At 49.3% G+C, this 19785-nt stretch overlaps 2 protein-coding genes across 3 annotated transcripts in view; one reads left to right on the forward strand and one right to left on the reverse strand.

Moving 5' to 3' along the window:
- The window catches only part of LOC308555136 (nuclear protein 1-like), a 74214-nt gene that overhangs the window by 36295 nt on the left and 18134 nt on the right, over positions 1–19785 (reverse strand). The gene's annotated exons all lie outside the window — the stretch shown is intronic.
- The window catches only part of LOC308555132 (SAGA-associated factor 29), a 33607-nt gene that overhangs the window by 8953 nt on the left and 4869 nt on the right, over positions 1–19785 (forward strand). For both annotated transcript variants that reach the window (XM_081133008.1, XM_081133007.1), the window contains exons 2-4: positions 2222–2313; positions 6438–6513; positions 7189–7261. In XM_081133008.1, the coding sequence (XP_080989134.1) occupies positions 2239–2313; positions 6438–6513; positions 7189–7261 (224 nt within the window). In that variant the 5' untranslated portion in view covers positions 2222–2238. The remainder of the gene's footprint in view (positions 1–2221; positions 2314–6437; positions 6514–7188; positions 7262–19785) is intronic.

Raw genomic sequence — 19785 nt, forward strand, 5'->3', positions numbered from 1 at the left:
GTTTTTGGTTTTTTTAATGTTCGCCCAAGGATATTTTCTCCATTGTTTTTCAGAGAGTTGAAGGGAAAGAGAAACATCGATGTGGGACCAAGGATCGAGCCTGCAAGTGAGATATGTGTCTATGGCCAGAATCCAAGCCGGGAACCTTCAGTCCACAGGCCAACGCACTAACCACTGAGCCAAACCAGCTGGGGTGGGTTTAGCAGTTTCTTACAAAATTAAATATACCTCAGACCTAAGTATTTATTCAAGAAAAGTGAACATCTGCCTCAGAAAGGACTCCCTTGACTGCTCAGAGCAGTTTTATTTATAATGGCCCCAAACTGGGAAGAACCCAGGCCCAATTAAAAGAGCTAGTTAGCCCAGGTCAGCGTGGCTCAGTGGTTAGAGGTTTGGCCTCAGCACTGGAGGGTCATGGGTTCGATTCCCGGTCAAGGGCAGGTACCTGGGTTGCAGGTTTGATCCCTGCCCCTGGTCAGGGCCCGTTTGGCAGGCAATCAATGAATGTGTCTCACATCAATGTTTCTCTCTCTCTCCTTCTCTCTTCCGCCTCCCTTCTACACTCCCTAAAAAAGCAAGGGAAAAATATCCTCACTCTTTGAGTGAGGATTAAAAAAAAAAGCCTGTTAAACAAACTAGTTTGTTCATACAATAGAATGTATGAGATTCATACATAGGTGAATCTCAGAAACATGTTAAGTGAAAGAACCCAGGCCCAAAATAATTGGGTGGCCTGATGGTGGCCTGATGATGTTTATATGAAGTTCTAGAACAGGCATAACTGATCTGTAGTGGAAAATATCAGAATAATGGTTGCCTTGGAGGGTAGAAAGAGATGGTGCTGCCTTCTAAGTCCCTAGAGAGAGGAGAGAGTGCTAGGAGCCAGAAAGGTCACAGCACTGAGCTTGCTTCAGGGCATGCCCGAGGCCTTGCAGGAGTCGCCCAGCCTGGTGGTTGGAGGGTAGTGATGAGGTCACCTGGGAACCCTGGGCTTTGTCACAGGCAGCTGGGCCTGGAGCTTTCCTGCTGCCTGGCAGCCGCCCGGCCTCTCCATCGGGGCTGCGGGTCAGGTGTAGTTCGTGTCCCCTGCAGCTTGCTCCTGCTTGCTTTGCACCAGAAGGCGTGGTGCTCAGAGTAGCGAGCCTGAGGAAGCTTCGCCTCTGCTTAGAGTGTGTTTTCTGAGAAAATTCAAGTTCATAACTGACCGTGTCTTGAGGTAGCAGTAGTTTGTTGTAAAATCATAAAGCGAGGGAGTTCTTGTAGGCAGGGTGCTACCCAGCAAGCCCAGTGATCCTCAGGAACCCCGCCACTCATCGCATCGCTTCAAAACTATTTCACATGGATAAGAATGGGGTGGGCGGAGAGCATTTGGGGTCACCAGTCACCGTTTGTATGTGTGGGGAGCCAGATCATGGGTGGGGCGGAGTGTGGGAGAGACTGAGACTAGTCTCTTCAAAAACAGGGCCCTCCTTTCCCACTGCTGCCTGCTGGTTGCAGGCGTAGGCCCTGCCTGGTTTGGTATCTGACCTGTTCCTTCCCATCCAGACCACAAGGTGGGCGTTTTCACTTTGGTTTGCTGAGCATGGCAACCTCAGTCTCTAGTGTCTGTCCGTCTCTCCACCTACCATTTGCAAAGGTTTTAAAAAATACTTCTTTTCTTGTCTATACATGTGATATCAGTAGAGAATAAATACCGAAGAACAATAGTGGTTGCCTCTTGGGGTGGGAGGTATTGTACTTCTTGAATTGTTTGAATATTTTTTACTAAGTACATATATTATTTACTCAAAGGTTTTTTTCCCCCTTAAACAGGCTTTGTGTCCAACCACAATGAACAGAGATGGGATGATATTGTGATATATCAAGGAGGGCCTAAACTAAGACAGTGGCAGGTGTGGTGGAAGAGGGGAAGCTGAGTTTGAGATAAATTTCTGAGGCCAATAGAATTTGAATGAAGACTGATCATGGAGATGGGTGGTTGGAGATGAGCAAGGAGGAGGAATGAGGGACTCCAGGATTTCCAGCTTGGGAAGCTGGCTGGACAGGGATGGATGCCATTTACCCACATCTGGAAGGCAGAGCAGTGCAAAGACCCTATGGCCAAGGAAGGTCACATTCACCAGTCCCCGGGTTAGGACTACCGCCAATCTTTTTTGAGGGCACAGTAGTTTAACCTGTAACAGCATCTAACGAGGTTCTCTTCTGTTCCTCCCCACCCCAGGCGCCCCGCCCCGTGCCATGGCCCTCGTGTCTGCTGATTCCCGCATTGCAGAACTTCTCACAGAGCTCCATCAGCTGATCAAACAAACGCAGGTGAAAAGCCACAGCCCTCCATTCCTAGAGGGAAACATGGGCTGTGATGCCGAGGTGTGGAGGGGTGGGAAGGGGTTGTGTTCAGAGAGATTGGATGTGCAGGAAGGAAGAGGACGTCATGAAGGTGAGAGGAGGAGGGCAGGACTACCATTCCTGTTGGGTTACCCATCACGTGCAGGATCTCATGATTGTTTGTTTAATAACAGCTATATTGAGGTATAATTTACCCATTTAGAGTATATAAGTCCATGGTTTTCAGTACAGTCCAAGAGTTTTGCAACCATGACCATGATGAACTTCAGAACATTTCACTGCTTGACAGAAGTGCCCTGTATTTAATAGCAGGCACTCCTTTTTCCTTCCACCCCTGAGCCAGGTAAACAAAGATGCTCTTTTGAGGCAAGATAGTCCAAGGGTTTAGAGGTTTTCGCTCAGAAGTCGGTCCAAGGCCAAACCTGTTTTGGATGTGCAGGGTTTGAAAACCCAGGCTGGCTGAGTTAATATTTTACTGCATAAGCCACCCCCTGACCCTTGGCCTAGAGGCTCTCTTATTGCAAAACAATCATATTTTACCATCTGTCTTTGGTATGGCGTTTACACTGTCACAGATACAACGATAAGAGCAGTATGAATACGCTTGACATTTGGAGAAGCCCTTGGGGCTAGGGATAGACTTAGGAAAACAACTAATGTGTACTTAGAGCCACTGCATCCATTTTCATATTGTTGAGCTAATGTGATTACTCGTTTTGCCCTTCACCTACCACTGTTTGTACATTATTATAAACTTGTGTAGAAATATTTAGCATAGAAATTAGCTGATGATTAGAGAAATCCAGTTCTTCCTCAGGCCACTCATTTTCCATGAGTATTATACTCTGAGAAGGCTGTGACTCAGCCTCCCAATACAGTTGGACGTCAGTCTCAGTGTTACCATATCACTTATTTACATAAGGTGGTTGAATCTTAGCGACAGTGCCGTCTGTTACACCATAGTGAAGTATGGTCATGGGAAAATTCATTTTCAATGTGGAACTAATCAGTAAGAATTACAGGGCCTGCCCGCGTCCCAGATATTGCTATGGGCAGGCGTTATTACAGTGGCCATGATTCAGTTATTCCTGGGTTCCAAATCAGCTGGGGATAAAGCCAGTCACCCTGCCTCAGCTCAGAGGCTTTACTGAGCCTGGTTTCTGTTGTGTGCTCTCCTAAGGGGAGGACAGGCGGTACTCAGTACAAGTCCTGTCTCTGCTAACTGTATTTCAGGCTATGTCTTATTTTGATTAACCCTTGGGTCAGGGTAGTCCTGGTGCATCAGTGTAACCTACCAGTGTCCCTAGAGGGCTTCCACAGGTTTGGAGATCATAACATCCCATAGTTGTGCCCCTTGGGGCTTGGCAGGCAGTATGGAGAGCCTTCACCCTGTGGCTGCATTAGCCTCCACCTATATTAAAATAGCCAGGAGGCCTGGTGGGACTGGGTGCAAGCCCTTTCCAACAACACATGGGTCCTAGAAAACTACTTTACTAAATCTTCATCATCTTTCCAGGCTGACTCTCACCCCTCCCTTCCCCTTGCAAGAGAATTCACTTCAGTCTGTTTTTTCTGATTAACACATCTTTTCCCGTTAATCCTATTTCTCATTAAAAGTGCATTTGGCTGGTCCCACAGCGCACACACCCTTTTGTCTGTGAGCCAGTGTCGCTTACTCCGCCGTGATTGTGTTGACGCCCTGTACTGATGGCCTGGGTGCACTTAGCATACATATTTGTCCCCAGAAGTGTTGGGTGCCCCAACTAGGGTTAGATGCGAGGTGGTCACACCTGGATGTAACTTAGCCTGAGCGCATCATACAGACTTTCAAAAGCTTTCTTGGCTCAGGGTGGGCTGTTCCCGGGGAATTTAGACCCAGCATGTGGTGTCTGGTGCTTTAATCCTATCAACAACCAGTTCTCTCCCTATTCTTTCTAATAACTTTTCATTTACAAAGACAGGGGTGATGTGTATTTGTGCCCAGTGTGCTGCGGTATATTGATAGGCACTGCCATAGTCTGTCCCTTGTCCCTTTCTCAGCATGCCATCACCCAGGTTTATAGTTATACGAGGATCAGTCTGCTGAGAGCCATAACTGCACAGTCCAGTGGCCCAGGAGGGAGCAGTTCCCAGAAATTCTTTCCTAAAGGATATCCTTTGTAGTGGGCTGTAACCTGGAAACTAAGAGTCAGAAGATGCTGGCACACATATTCCTAAGTGAAAGAACCCAGTCTGCAAGGTTATTGACTATGATTCCACCTATATGACATTCTGGAAGTGGCAGAACGAGAGAGTAAAGAGATAAGGGGTTTGGGGATAGGGAGGGGTGCATGGGGATAGGAAGGGGTTTTTAGGGAGGTAAAATTATTGTGTGTGATACTGTAATGGTGGGTACATGACCTTATGCATTTGTCCAAACCCATGGAATGTACATCACAAAATGAACCTGGCCCTGGCCGGTGTGGCTCAGTTGGTGGAGCGTCTTCCTCTGCACCAAAAGGTTGCCAGTTCAATTCCTGCTCAGGGCACATACCCAGGTGGAGGGTTCGATCCCTGGTTGGGGTGTGTACAGGAGGCAACCAGTCAGTGTTTCTTTCTCACTTCGATGTGCTTTGTTTCTCTCTCCCTCTACCTTCCTCTCTCTCTAAAATCAAATTTTTAAAAACATATTAAAAATAATAAAGAGGGGGAAAAAGGAAGTGAACCTTAATGTAATCTATGGATTTTAGTTAATAATTGTCAGTATTAGTTAATTAATTGTAACAGCTGTACCACACTAATGCAAGATGTTAATTAGGTGAAACTGTGCAGAGGAAAGCAGGTGTATGGGAACTCTCTACTGTCTGCTCGATTTTTTTCCAAACCTAAAACTGCTCTAAAAGTTCATTAATAAAATGTTAAGGCTAAAGAAAAGAAGATACTGCCACATTGCTAGATTCCCTTCAGTCGTCAGTAGTTAATCCAGTTTATCATCATAGCGTGTAACCAGAATGTCTCTCAGAGGGATGCCACTCAGGACTGCAGACTCCCTTTTAACTCTATCCGGTTCTAAGAGCAGGAGGGATCTTAGCAAATATATGGCTTCACGCTTTTGGGCGTCTGGTATAACCGAGTTTAGAGCCCATAGTATTTTCTTAGTCTGAGTGTATCTTGAAGTTATCAATATAATATTGAACTTACACCATTTCATAACCCATTCATTCCTCAGCTACTAATTTCTCTTTCTCTCCCTTTGTCATTGATTTTTACCCACATTTTCCACCCCTGGAAGGATGTTAGGTTCAGCTGGTCCAGATTGCCAGCAGCAATGCTAGTCTAGCAGGTGTCATGTTCTGTCTCCTCCCCAGCCCTCCTCGGTCATTCCCATTCATGAAGGTTAGGATTACATAGGTACAGAACTACTGGGCTCTTTCGACCACTGGGTAGTGTAGCTGCGTTCACCATTAACTCCACTTTGCAGGCACTTAGAAGTTCTAAGAACCATCCCTGCTTCTGGCACCTTCAGTTGCAGCCCTGGTCCCAGGACCGCTGATGTGGGGAAGAACTGCACCAGCATCCTTCCCCATCCCTCTCCCCCAGCGGAAATGACCATGGATGGATGTGTGAATTCTGGACTCAATTCTAGTCCCTTGCTCTATAGGCCAGTATCACCATTTGACGACTGTAGCTTTATAGTAAATTTGGAAATCGGGAAATGTGAGTCCTCCAATGCTTTTGTTTTTCCTTTTCAAGGTTGTTTTGGCTATTTTGGGTTACTTGAATTTCCATATGAATTTTTTCTTTTTTTCCCCATATCAATTTTAAAATAAGCTTGTCAATTTCTACTAAGAAGTGAGCTGAAATTTTGGTGGGTATTGTATTGAATCTGTAGATCAATTTGTCTTTTCTGGTGGAGAGTCATTAAATCTGTAGTGTACAATTTCACTTTAATGCCTTTGTAATGCTTTTGTGTTAGTGAAGGGGGAATCCTTTGTAACTGGTCCTGACTTGGATGTAGAAAATGAGCGCCATGCTTATGGGCCTGTGCCTGGGGTGCAGGTGGCCCAGCAGGATGAAGGCCTCCCTCCGACCCTGTGGCCTCCTCCTTGCAGGAAGAGCGTTCGCGGAGTGAACACAACCTAGTGAACATCCAGAAGACCCACGAGCGGATGCAGACGGAGAACAAGAGTGAGCAGCTGGGCTCAGGGAAAGGGGATGAGCAGTGGGTGTGGGCCAAGGCTGGGAAAGTGGCTGCTGTCGTTTTCACAAGGGCCTTTGGCATGTGTCTGCGTAAGCCAAATGAGCTGCTTAGGCCAGAGGGACAATTTTCCCTTAGGCTGGGTGACTTAGGGTGACTTAGGAGACAGATACCAGGCTGCCGAGTACTAAGGAACCTTAAAGTCCCCCAACTCTAGGGGTGGGAAAGTCACTGAAATGAGTTTGCATCTAGGGAAACGCCTTAGCTCACAAGCTCCGGGTCAGCTGGTGCTTTCTAGAGCACTTCCCTCCCGGGGCCCCCAGGTGGCCAGGCTCCTGGCCTTGTCCTTTCCAGCTCTGAGCAGCTTTGAGATTGGTTTCTGTTCTTCCGTGTGCTGAGACATCCTTTCCGTATGTATCATGCTATGGCAAAGGCAAGGATCTTCCCTCGGATGTAGTGATGGCATTTGTACCACATGAGAAGGTGAACTCACAGCACAGGGGGCCGGGTGCCTCGGGGAGCACTTCTGAGCCAGTGAAGTTCATGCCGCGGTCCGTCGTGGCTCCCCTGGGCCTCCCGAGGCCTGAGCCGGGAGTACTGGAAGCAGGGCCACATTGCTGCGGGCTCCCCGCGCCCAGCTCTCTCTCGCTGTGCTTCCTCCGCAGTCTCTCCCTATTACCGGACGAAGCTACGAGGCCTCTATACGACCGCCAAGGCCGACGCAGAGGCCGAGTGCAAGTGAGTACCGGCCACCAGCCGCCCTCGCCTCCCTGCCTCCCGGTGCTGGGCTGCAGGAACCTGAGGACCACGGCCCAGCTACCTTCCTGGCAGGGATGAGCCTCTCCCTTGGGGCCGCCTTCCCCGGAGCCCACTTCTAGGCCCCCCTTCCCTAGCCCTCCTGCTCTGTAGATGGCAACAAGGCAGGGGTCAGTCCTCCCACTGCCATTTACCAGCCACATGACCTTGGGCAGTCACTTTAGCAGAGACTCAGTTGCTCCATCGTTAAAAGAGAGATAATAACTAACTATAGAACTGTCTACATAAAATGAGATGATGCATATAAAGTGCCTAAGACTAGTGTTTTTCAAGCTCTGAACCATAACACATTAGGAAGTGCGTTCTCTATTGTGCGGGTAGCAACAGCAACAGTAGCAGTAACAATAACAACTCCATGTGACCTTACTCTGTGCCAGGTACTGTTGCATGTGTTCTATATATTTACCTCATTTAACCCTCAGCAACCCCACTGTGGGGTTACACCCACTTAACAGATGAGGCACTGAAACACTAGGGGATTCTTTATCTGCCAAAAGTCTCAATTAGGAAGTGGGGAGCCCAGTTTGAAACCCAAAGTCGTGTTCTTTAATACCATGTATAAGGATCCCTTTCCCCAGCACACACATCTGTTTTATATGTACACACATCACAGACTTGGAACAAGAAGCACAGTTTTTACTGTTACTATTGTATAGTCTATTCTCTTATTTATTTTTTTAAATGCTGGTGGTTACCCAAGAAATTAATTTTATGACTCGCTAACGAGTCATAGCCTACAGTTTATGTCACACTGCCTTGCCCTTGTAGGTGATGCCTGGCATGCAGGGCCCAGAGGGGTGACGGGCATGTGCCCGAGCAGCACCCTAAGCATTACTCGAGGCTGCAGGGCTCTTCCTACCCTTCCATCTGGCTCTTCTCGGGCTCTTCCCTGTGCTCATGGTTCTGTATTTTCTTTGCCTGCTGTCAGTCATTCTGTAAACCTTTGCTGGTGCTACCCTGCCTCTGGCACTGGCAGTCCCCATATAGAGACAGGATAGTGAGGACCCTGCCTTCAAGGGCAAGCTGTCTAAAACAACACCTATAGGACAGTGTAGTTGATGGACCAGCAGAGAAGGGGCTCACTGTGCTGCGGGTCGGGGATGGCATCAGGGAGAAGGCTCGGGTTGGGGATCAGTAGGGAGACAAGGCGGAGAGCAGAGAGTGTGCAGAGGCCATGGAGGGGACCTGCAGAGCGTGTGCATTTGGGAAAGGAGAACTAGTCCTTATGGCCGGGGTAGGGGAGGGCGGGAATGTGGAGGGCCTCCAATACCTGGACTTTATCCAGGAGGTGATAGGGAGCCATGGAAGATGTAAAAGCAGGAGGAACTGCCACGTGGGGAGTAGACTGGGTCAGATTGAAGGCTACTTAGGAGACCAGGCAAGAGATCCTGATGGAGTTGAGCTGAGATGGTGGCAGTGGGAATGAAACGCAAGAGTGGGCCCAAGGGCAGTTTCTGAGACCAAATTGGGGACCAGGTGGGAGCAGAGAAGACTCTGAGGTTCTTAGCTTGGACAAATGGATCTGGTGAGGCTTAGGGAGGCTGGGAGCAGAACAAAAGGGTGGGGCCAATGTGGGGGGAGGAGAGTGAATTTTGATTGGAGGCATTGCCTCCTTGGCTCTCCAGCCCACGCTTCCCCACCAGTATCTTCTCCCTGATTTTCAGGTTTCTCATTTGGCCATAGTCGGACGCTTTCTCAGTCACCTGGGCTTGCTTGCATAAGTCAGAGTGACTTGGGGTCATTTGTGGGTAAAATGCAGACTGTCTCTTGCCAGCTAAACTGCTGACAAAGTGAGGTGACAAGTTCTGAAACCAGTGTGGTGTGGGCTCTTCTCTGGCATTGGCTTACCCAGAATTCAGCTTGTTCGTAACTGCGGGGCCCAACTTCTTGCAGTTCTGCTACCATTTCCATTTACAGCCTCTCAAACATGTGCACGTTCATTGTCTAACACCTGAGTGAGGCCTCTCAGCACCAGCTGCCCTGCTGGGCATGGAGACAGGGGAGGTAGCAGGAGACAGGAGGTAGCTAAGATCCCAGCCCTGCCTACAGGGCGCCCGAGGCTGGGCGGGGAACAAACCCTGTCCTGCATTCCTGCAGCTCTGGTCCAGGCGCCAGAACTGCGTCAGCTCACTTTCTAAGTAAGTGGATTAAGACCCTCCGGAAACTCTGGAGGAGCCAAGAGCCGGCTTCTGGAACTAGCTCGAGTCCTGAGGGAGGTTGCCATGCTTTCTACTGTGTGTGCTAAGGCTGCCTCCCACCTGGCTTTCCGCCTCCTGTTTGCAGAGAGTGGAAAGGAGACCCTGTGTCTCCATTTCACAGTCATCTCCTTTTTAAAAAGGCCTTGAGCTCTCACACTGGCAGCAGGAGTCGGGGAAACAGGCTCAGAGATCTCACTTTCCATATTCCGGTGGAGGACACGTGGCCGTTGCCGGGGAGCAAGGTAGTGACTAACATTAGTTCAAAAGGCCTTTCTCAGGTGCCACTCGGTCAGGGCGCAGTGAACAGCGTGGGGTTGAGGGGTAACGCTGACTGGAGACAGTGGGTAACAGCCTCAGTCCCTCAGATTGCCGCCAGGGAAGGTAGTTTTGGGAGCGGCTAAGCCAGTTCGTGCAGAGGTACCCGAGGGACCGTTGAGCTTTCCAAGGGCCGAGTGACTCACGGGCTGAAAGGCAGGTGCCTGGAGGAGAGAATCAATGCCTGGTCCATCTTTGCGAGCCAGGCACTGGGCCCCGGGCAGCAGCCCACTTGCTGGTGGGCACCTGCGACATGGTGTTGGTCCACGATGCCGACCAGAGGAGTGCTCTGGTCTTGACGCGTCCCGGGAGGGCCCGCTCCGCCCCCTCGCCCCTGACACAGATCTCAAGAGTTGGCACAGAAGCCACGTGCCCGAGGAGCTAACATTTAGGAGCCTTGTCCTCCAACTGAGCCCCTCCCCACTGCAGCCTGGTGCTGGGGCAATCCGGCAGCAGCAGGGCCCCTGCGGGTTCCTTGTGCTGCAGATGGGCAGAGGCGAGGGGGTGGGGCGGACAGCTCAGCTCCCCCCAGTTCTGCCTGGATAGTGCCCTGGCCTTCGCTGCTTTGCATCTAGCTTTGCGAGCACGACTACAACTATTTCAGCAAGCGAAGGAGGCCCAAAAGGAATTACTTTTTCCCTTTTGCCTTTGAAAATGTCACCCTGATAAATAATCACGCTGTGAATTTGTATGCAGCAGTGTTGGAGTATTTTAAAGGGCCTGCACCATTTTAGCCCCTTCCTACTGGTCATGGAGAGGTGCTAAAGTCCAGGGGAGGGAGGTTAGGGCTCAGGGCTCTTGGCTGAATGCAACAGGATGTCACCCAGAAGGAATCCCTTCCTCAGCTGTCACAGGTGAAGGGGGCCCCTTGGGGTGGCACCAGCCCTGAGCATTGCTGCCAGGCTGGCTGACTGCCTGTCAGAAGGTAGGGAGCCAAGCTTTACCGGGAGGTCATACCTGGTGACCTGAAGCTTTTATGGTCCTGAGATGGAGAAGTTTCAGTTCCAGAAAACTGCTTTTTAAATAGTAACTGCCCTTAACACATTGTTTCCTCAAATCCCTGCAGTGGACCTGGGATAAGTTCCGGACAGGAATTACATTCCTCTCCTAGAGATTCACAGTACAGATTGACAGTATCCAAGGCTCTGCTAAGTTTTGCAAACAGTTTCTTTCACTTGGTATCTCATGTTTATACACTGCTTCTCAAGTCTGGCTGCACCTAAAGGTTCTGATTTCATCGCGATGGAGCTCAGACACTGATAAGGATTTAACTTTTTATCTTTCATACCTTCAGACTTACATAAATGTAATATTTTTCCACATCTGCTTTATCATTGGACATGTATACACATTTTTTCCAAACCCTTTATATTACAGTCGTGATGCCGCTTGACCTCTAAATACATCAGTCAGTTTTTCCGAAAAACAAGGATATTCTTTTTTTTTTAGCCAGGATTTATTTATTTATATAGCTGAGTCATAACCTTACATTCAAAAGGCACTAAATGAGTCATGTGGAATAGTTTAAATGTAAAAGGAGAAAAGAATGTCCGGAAGATCAGTTACATTGGAACAGAATCATAGTGATCAGTAAAGAGAAGTGTGTTCAGCCCAGTGTCACAGGGAGGACTTGCCGTGGCAGAGCTGCTCACGTGGACGCTGAATGACCGTCTGGAGCTGTTCCTAATCTGGAGCTGCCGTGATTGCCTGGTCCTTGATCGCCTGGTCCTTGATCGCCTGGTCCTTGATCTGATCCTAGGAAAGGTCAGGTTGCTCAGAGGAGCAGTGGCATGGACTGTGCGTGTGACTTTCCTCGTCAGCTGAGGAAGAGACCTGCACGTTGAGTTGCTGGTGGTTCAAGGTGGTTTGGATTGCAGTGCCCTCTGCACCCAGCCAGTGTCCCAGTAACGCCTTTCTGACTCTGCTGTACCGTCTTTAGGGTTCCCTCCCCCTCGGCCAGTATTTCTGTTTAATCCGTCAGGGTCTTTCTTTTGTGCTTATTATTTGTGAAGAGCTCTGAGTCTCTGAAAAATTGCAGGTGGTAGCGATGGAGGTTCTACAATGTGCCCAAGGACTTTCATTTTAAAGATTTTTTAACTGATTTTTAGAGAGAGGGAAAGAGAAACAGCAAAGATGAGAGTGAAACATTCATTGGCTGCCTCGTGCACGCCACCTACTGGGGATGGAGCCTGCAACCCAGGCACACGCCCTGAGCAGAAATTGAACCCATAACCTTTTATTATTATTATTATTTTTGGTTAATTCTTACTTGAGGATATTTTTCCATTGATTTTTCGAGGGAGTGGAAAGGAGGGAGGGGAGAGAGCGAGAGAAACATGATGTGAGAGAGACATGGATTGGTTGCCTCCCCCACATACCCAGACCAGGGCTGGGGAATGAACCTGCAACCCAGGTACACCCCCCTGACTGGGAATTGAACCCGAGACCCTTTGGTGTGCACACCGACGCTCCAACCACAGAATCACACTGGCCAGCGCTCTTCTTGTTTGTTGTTTGCCCGCGGACATTTTTATGCAGCCATGCACATTTCTTAAAATCAGGACTAATATAAAACTATTAACTAACCTACAGATCTTGTTCAAATTTCATCTCTGTCTTCTCATGTCCTTCGTAGCAAAGGAAAAGTTTTCTAGTGCACATTGCCGGTGCATTTAGTTACCAGGCTGCCTTAGTCTCCTTCACTCTGCAGCCGTTCCCAGGCTGCCCTTACTTCTCCTCACCTTGACACTGGAAGATCATAGGCCAGTGCTCTTGTTGAATGCCCCTCAATGTAGGTTTGTCTGACTTTTCCTCACAGTTAGATTCAGGTCTTACCCTTTGGGCAATGGCACGGAAGTGATGTTTTCCTTAGTGCATCATGTGAGAAGACACAGTCCCGTTGGTTAAGGTGGTCTCTTCCAGGTTTCTCCTGTGCCAGGTTAATGCTATTTTCCATTGTGTTATTAATGTGTATCTCCTGGGAGATACTCTGAGACTGTGTAAAGATCCCACTTTCAGACCCACTAGTTTTCGCATTTGTTTATGATTCTTGCTTAAAACAATTGGGATTTTTTTTCCAGAGCTTCCCAGGGGGTTCTGATGTCTAGCTCTGGTTGAGAACCACTCCCTTAATATGCCACAGAATATAGCTTAGGACACGCTACATAAACCCGTGTCCCCAGGCAGGCCCAGCGGCAATGATCAGACTCAGTTCCCTTTGGCCTCCTGGCTTTTACTCCTCTGCTCTCCTGGAAGCGTGAGTGCCCCACATCCCGTTGCTCACAAACCTGCGGTGGCTCTGGCTGCATCCTGCCTGCGTCCTGGACCAGCCACACCCAGCAGTGATGCTCTGAGCATGTTGGGCAAGGTGTCGCTGCTCCCTACCCCAACTTCTAGCCTCTGCCTGATGATCTCCACAAGTCACACCCTGTGGGACACCTTCTGTGACTCTGTATTGTGCTGTGTTCTCATATCTCCCTCCTACAGAACGAAGGCCTAGAGGCGTGGCCTGGACAATAGCCCAAATAAGCATGTGGAGTCTGTGCTGCTTTTTTTTAAAAAATGTGTTTTTATTGATTTCAGAGAGGAAGGGAGAGGGAGAGACAGAGAGAAACATCAATGATGAGAGGGAGTCATTGATCAGCTGCCTCCTGCACGCCCCCTACTGGGGATGGAGGCCGCAACTAGGGTGTGTGCCCTGACGGGGAATCGAACCGTGACCTCCTGGTTAATGGGTCAACATTCAACCACTGAGCCACACTAGCTGTACTGTGCTGCTTATTGATGGTAAAATATACTTTAGGGCCTGGCCAAGTGTGGTGCAGCAGTTGAGCATCGACCTAGGATCCAGGAGGTCTCAGTTCAATTCCTGGTCAGGGCACATGCCTGGGTTTTGGGCTCGATTCCCAGTAGGAGGCGTGCAGGAGGCAGCTGATCAATGACTCTCTCATCATTGATGTTTCTCTCTATCCCTCTCCCTTTCACTCTCAGAAATTAATAAAGATATATTTTAAATAATACACACACACACACATATACATATACACTTGAGGGCACCTGGCCAGAGTGGCTCAGTTGGTCGGGCACCATCCTATGCACTGAAAGGTTGCCGGTTCAATTCCCGGTCAGTGCATTTACCTGGGTTGTGGGTTCAATCCCCAGTCAGGGACCATTCAATGGATGTCTCTCTCTCATATCAATGTTTCTCTCTCTCTCCCTCTCCCTCTCGCTAAGCATGTCCTCACATAAGGATTTAACATATATACGTACAGGGGTAGGCAAAAGTAGGTTTACAGTTGAGAGTACCCAAAACTGCCGGGGCCAGCCGGCAGGCGAACGAGGACCTGATTGAGGGGGTGAGGATTAGAAAAGAAAGACTCATAGAAAAGGATGGGATCGGGAGGGCTACAGCCAAGGCAGAGCTGAGCTGAGCTGAGCCGGGCTGCGCGCCGAGTTTATTGATTACAAGCTTTTTATAGTGCACCCAGACCACCATACCCAAAACAGTGACCTTTTACCCAGTTCCTGCTCTGCACAAACATTCTTGTTTGTCTAGACACTCTGTCTCCAAGTCAAGGTCTTTGTGCAGGGTTTCTACTCCCTAAAGCAAAGGACACTATGTAATCTTAACTAAGCTACAGGAGGCAGAGGTGCTAGCTCTGCCGACCCACCCTGCGGGTCAACGTGCCAGAGATTTCTCTCTAAGGCGACGCTAGGGTCGGCGAGCCCCTGGAGAGACTCCAGGGCAGCACCCTACCAGGCAGAGGTGCTAGCTCTGCCGACCCACCCTGCGGGTCAACGTGCCAGAGATTTCTCTCTAAGGCGACGCTAGGGTCGGCGAGCCCCTGGAGAGACTCCAGGGCAGCACCCTACCAGGCAGACTATTCAGGAGGGGCAGCCAGCCGGCTCCCCACATCTCCCCCTTTCTTTTCTAAACTAAAGACCTAGGCTCTAAAGCTTTTGGGCGGGTATGCAGGTGGAGAGTATGTAGTCCTATTTTTAGGACTTTAATATCTCTCATGAGTGTTTTCAGTATGCAGGGTGTTATTAAAAAACCAAGGACAACGAGAGTAGCCAATCCGGCCACTCCGAGAATTCCATGTTTCCAATCTGTTGCTGAGAGGAAATGTCCCCTCATTCCATTAACCCAAGATTGCGCCATTTCTGCAAGTGAGGTGTCTATCTTAGGCGCTTCCCTCAAGGCCAGAATTTCTTGATGGAGTTGTATTAAGTCTAGAGAGACATTACCATCATGCCAGACCCCTGCTAAATGCTTTTGCACTCTGTCCCAGGGGTAGGAAGAGCTGTTATATTCCTTACGGGTCACGCAAATGTGTTTAAAATCAGCATGACAGTCTAAGTCTAGCCGTAGCTTTAAACTTTGCACTTCTCGCCCTATGATGGTAAGGGTGTCATAGAGTGCATTAAGTCTTTCTTCTATTTTTAAATCTATCGCTTCCTGGGTTCCTAGTGCTTGAGTAACATTGGCACTAAGTTGATTCACCTGATGTGCTGTTTGTATACTTTGAGACAGCGATACGGCCGCGGTGACACTGGCCGCAATGACGGCCACCAGGGCAGTAATGCCTGCAATTAGGAGGCCGATAAATTTCTTGCTCCGCAGGAGGAGCTCGGTGGCCTCTTTGATCACCTGAAGCCCTCTATCATTATACCATTCTCCAGAAACATTTACAGGAATCATTACAAAGGTGGGTTGATACATGACCATAAGTTGATAGTTCAGAGATACATTATACATACAATTACTGATGGTACAATTATTGCATTGGATCTGCCAATATGAGGCATCCCGAATAATATTCAGGGCGCCCACGAGTAGGGCATAGGGTGGTGGGACACAGGCTTGTATTTTACGGAATCGTTGTGTCTGCCCCATGAGGACTGCTGTATTTCCCCGTTTGTCATTGGTATAGATGTCTCCCCCCATGGCAGCAACGAGTCGCCACAGCTGAGTTTGAAATGGCCCCTGGTTCACTGACCAAAAGGATTCAGCAAGGGCCTTCCATTCCGGGCCTGCAGCAGACCAGTCATGGATTGGGGACCCCCCAGTTGCATTGATTAATACACCAAGTTTCCCTCTACAGTTCATCCAATGTGGTTGCTTTGTACGATTGGTGAGATCAGGTTCACAGATAGGCACCCCCTCTGGGGGATTCGTGGCGCTTCCCACAGCGATCTTACTGGGATACCATAAGTCCACATACCAATGTGTCCAATCTGAAGCCGACAAAGTCCAAGGCTGTTGACGGCCATCAAGAGAAAAGACTCCGCTGAGTACCGGCAGTAAGGACTCAGACTTAGTAATGCCAATTTTAAAGCAGCCCACTACCCCATCATTTTTTGAAAAGCAGATGGGCTGATTCTTGGCGTGTCCATGATAAGTAAAGTTCGAAGCCTTCACTGGCTGAATATGAATACTAGAGTGTCCTCCCACTGCCCAGGTGTCATTGGTGTAAATCACCACCTCCTCATGCTGCCAGGTTACAGGTTGCAGCAATGGAGGACTGGGCAGGTAGGCCCAGTGAACCGCCGCAGAGGCTCTAGGGGCGGCCGCGACCAGGGCTATCATAGCCAGAAACAACCGTTCAGGAGTGACCTCCATTCTCTGGTTCTGCACCATCCTCCTCGCCTGGTCGGTCGGTCGCGCGAGGGTCTCCGTCACTGAGTTCTGGGGCGCTGGGTTCCGTCGAGGCGGGGCTCGGCCGTGCATGGAGAGGTTTCTCATCCGGTCCACGAGTGTTCTGGGACGCGTGTCGTACCAGCCTCTCCGGGAGCCACCTCGGCGCTTCGGCATCCTGTGGAAAAACACACACATGCCCTCGGCCCCAGATTAATACCGGATCTGGCCCATGCCAAGCCCCATCAAGCGGATCCTTCCATCTCACCAAGGCTTGGTGCTTAGATGAACTCGGCTGCCAAAGCCTTTGGGCTGCAGAGTGGCCTTCAGCATCCAAAATTAAAAAATTAAGAATAAAAAGAGCATGATTTAACTGATTCTGTGGGGTTGGGGGGTACAGCTCCCCCTTTTTTATTTTAATTAATTGATTTTTGAGGGTGCTGTGCGCACGCTCGACTATGCCTTGGCCCTGTGGGTTGTAAGGGATTCCAGTCTTGCTCTGAATTCCTAGTTGGGCGCAAAAATTCTGAAAACGCTGGCTAGTGTAACCAGGGCCATTATCAGTTTTTATTATTTTAGGTTGTCCTATAATGGCCATGCAGCGTAAGCAGTGAGCAATAACTTGAGTACTAGATTCACCCGGCAAGGCCGAGGCTATTATAAAGCCTGAATACGTGTCCACTGTAACATGAACAAATTTTTGTCTACCAAAGCTAGGAATATGGGTGACATCCATTTGCCACAGATGGTTGGGCAGCAGCCCTCGGGGGTTGACTCCATAATGAGGAATAGTAGTAAGAGCAGGACATGTGGGGCAGTCTTTTACTATTTGACGAGCTGCCTCTCTGGAGATTTTGAACTGGAGTCGGAGAGTATGCGCATTTTGGTGGTGCAGGGCATGGGATGCCTGGGCGGCGGGCACTCCGACGAGGTAAAGTCGGGTGGCTTCGTCTGCCCGTCTATTGCCATCAGCTAAAGGCCCAGGTAAATTAGTGTGGGCGCGGATGTGCCCAAAATAACAAGAGTGACTGCGATTTAAAATGGCTGTTTGTATGGCCAGAAATAATTGCTGCACAGTGGAGTTAGTGGTGCCAATAAAGGGCACAGTTTCAATACATGAGAGCCCTCGGACTACATAGTGACTGTCAGATATGATGTTTATAGGCTTGTGTGCAAAGTCAACAAGCACCCGACATACAGCAGCTAATTCAACCTCTTGGACTGAAGAATAGGGGGTGGTCCATCGGATAACTCGTTGCTCATGCACATAGGCGGCGGTGCCCGATGAAGAGCCATCAGTAAATACCGTGTCAGCATCGGGCAAAGGCTGGTCCGTCACTATCTTGGGAAAGATAACAGAATGCCTGAGAAAAAACTGTAAAAGTTTATTTGGAGGGTAATGATTGTCCACCTGTCCTGGGAATTCAGCTAGAGCAATGCCCCAAGGTGTGCATTTCTGGAATAACCAGTTTATCTGGGCCTGAGAATAAGGCACTAAGATGGCCGCAGGCTCTCGTCCGAAATATCGGCAAGATTCTTCTCGGGCCTGTTGGATAAGAATTGCCACATGCTCGTAATAAGGGGTTAACACTCGAGCAGGTGAAGATGGGAGATGCACCCAGCGGAGTGGGCGGTCCTGCCATAGGACGGCCGTGGGGGAGTGGGTGGTGGCCAGGATGCAGGCATACCAAGGCTTGCTATAATCACAAAAAGTCGCCTGCTGTGATTTTATGGCTGTCTCGACCCTTTGTAGGGCCGCCCGTCCCGCCTGTGTAAGTTGTCTTGGCGAAGACGGGCTTGAGTCACCCTTGAGAATGTCAAACAGGGGTTTTAACTCTCCAGTAGTTAAGCCTAAATAAGGTCTGATCCAATTAATGTCTCCAAGCAGCTTTTGAAAGTCATTTAGAGTATGAAGGTCGTCCACTCTGATGGACACCTTCTGACAAGAAAATAGGTCAGGCTGAAGATGAAACCCCAAGTAAGCAAATGGAGGATGACGCTGCACCTTCTCTGGGGCAATAATCAACCCCTGCTTACTCAAGTCCTGTTCAAGGTCTGCAAAAGCCCTAAGTAAAATTCCTTCTTGACTAGCTGCAATTAATATATCATCCATATAGTGACACAAATAGATAGTGGGATAGATCCGCCGGACTCGGGACAGAGTTGCGGCTACAAATTTTTGACACAAGGTGGGGCTATTTGCCATCCCCTGCGGCAGCACTCTCCACTGGTATCGTTGCATGGGTTCTTTGAAATTTGCTGATGGGACACTAAAAGCAAATCTCTTGCAATCCTGTGGATGAAGGGGAATAGTATAAAAACAGTCTTTCAGGTCAATAATTATTTTGAAAGTGCCTCGGGGGATGGCCGCAGGAGTGGGCAGTCCTGGCTGAAGAGCGCCCATAAGTTCCATAGTCTCATTAACTTTTCTTAAATCCTGGAGCAGTCTCCACTTTCCAGATTTCTTTTTAATAACAAATATGGGGGAATTCCAGGGGGAGTTAGAAGGCTCTATGTGGCCCTGCCGGAGCTGGTCCTGCACCAGGTCCTTAGCGGCAGCTATTTTTTCCTCAGACAGGGGCCATTGATCTACCCACACAGGCTGATCTGATTTCCAAGTTATCTTATCAGCGTGGGTAACAGGAATATCAAAGGCCCCACCTAAAAATACCCTAGGCCTGTGCGACTAGGGCGTGGCTGGGGCTGCAAAGGTTCCGTAATTCCATCTCCAGCCTTTTCTGTGCTAGGGCAAACAGGGCACGCTCTCGGGGGTCTAGTATTTTAACCCCTGCCTGTCCAGCGTGCGGCAAGGCAGTCCTCGCTGCAGCAACACCAAAACCCGTCCCAGGGTAACTAGAGGGGTCATCTGTACCTCCTCTCATCCCGCCAGAGCCTGGACCCTGTAAGAGATCTCTCATCTGTTGTAACATTCCCTGCATCTTGCTCTGTACCTCCTCCGCGGTGGCTGCGGAGGGGGTAGGGCCAGACCTTTTTGTGCACTCTTCAGAAAGAAAAGCAAACTCCCCATATCTCTCTCTCTCATACTCTGCGGCGGTTTCTTCAAGATCTCCCTCTTCCTTTGGGGTTAATCTATCAGGCCGGCTATTGCCAATAAGAGGCCCCGGCTCCAGCGGGGGAGCGGTGGCCACATCCTCAGAGTGTGGATCTTTCCCAGAGTCGGCACGGACCTCTAGGGGAGGATTCATGCGGGTGCCTTCATGGCGTGGGTCAAGGCTGTCCCTAACCAAATTCCAAAGAGAAAAAGTTTCTACTGGCATCTTTTGGGGTCCATGGGC

This window comes from Miniopterus schreibersii (genome assembly GCF_964146895.1).
Source record: "Miniopterus schreibersii genome assembly, chromosome: 3".
Taxonomy (NCBI): Eukaryota; Metazoa; Chordata; class Mammalia; order Chiroptera; family Miniopteridae; genus Miniopterus; species Miniopterus schreibersii.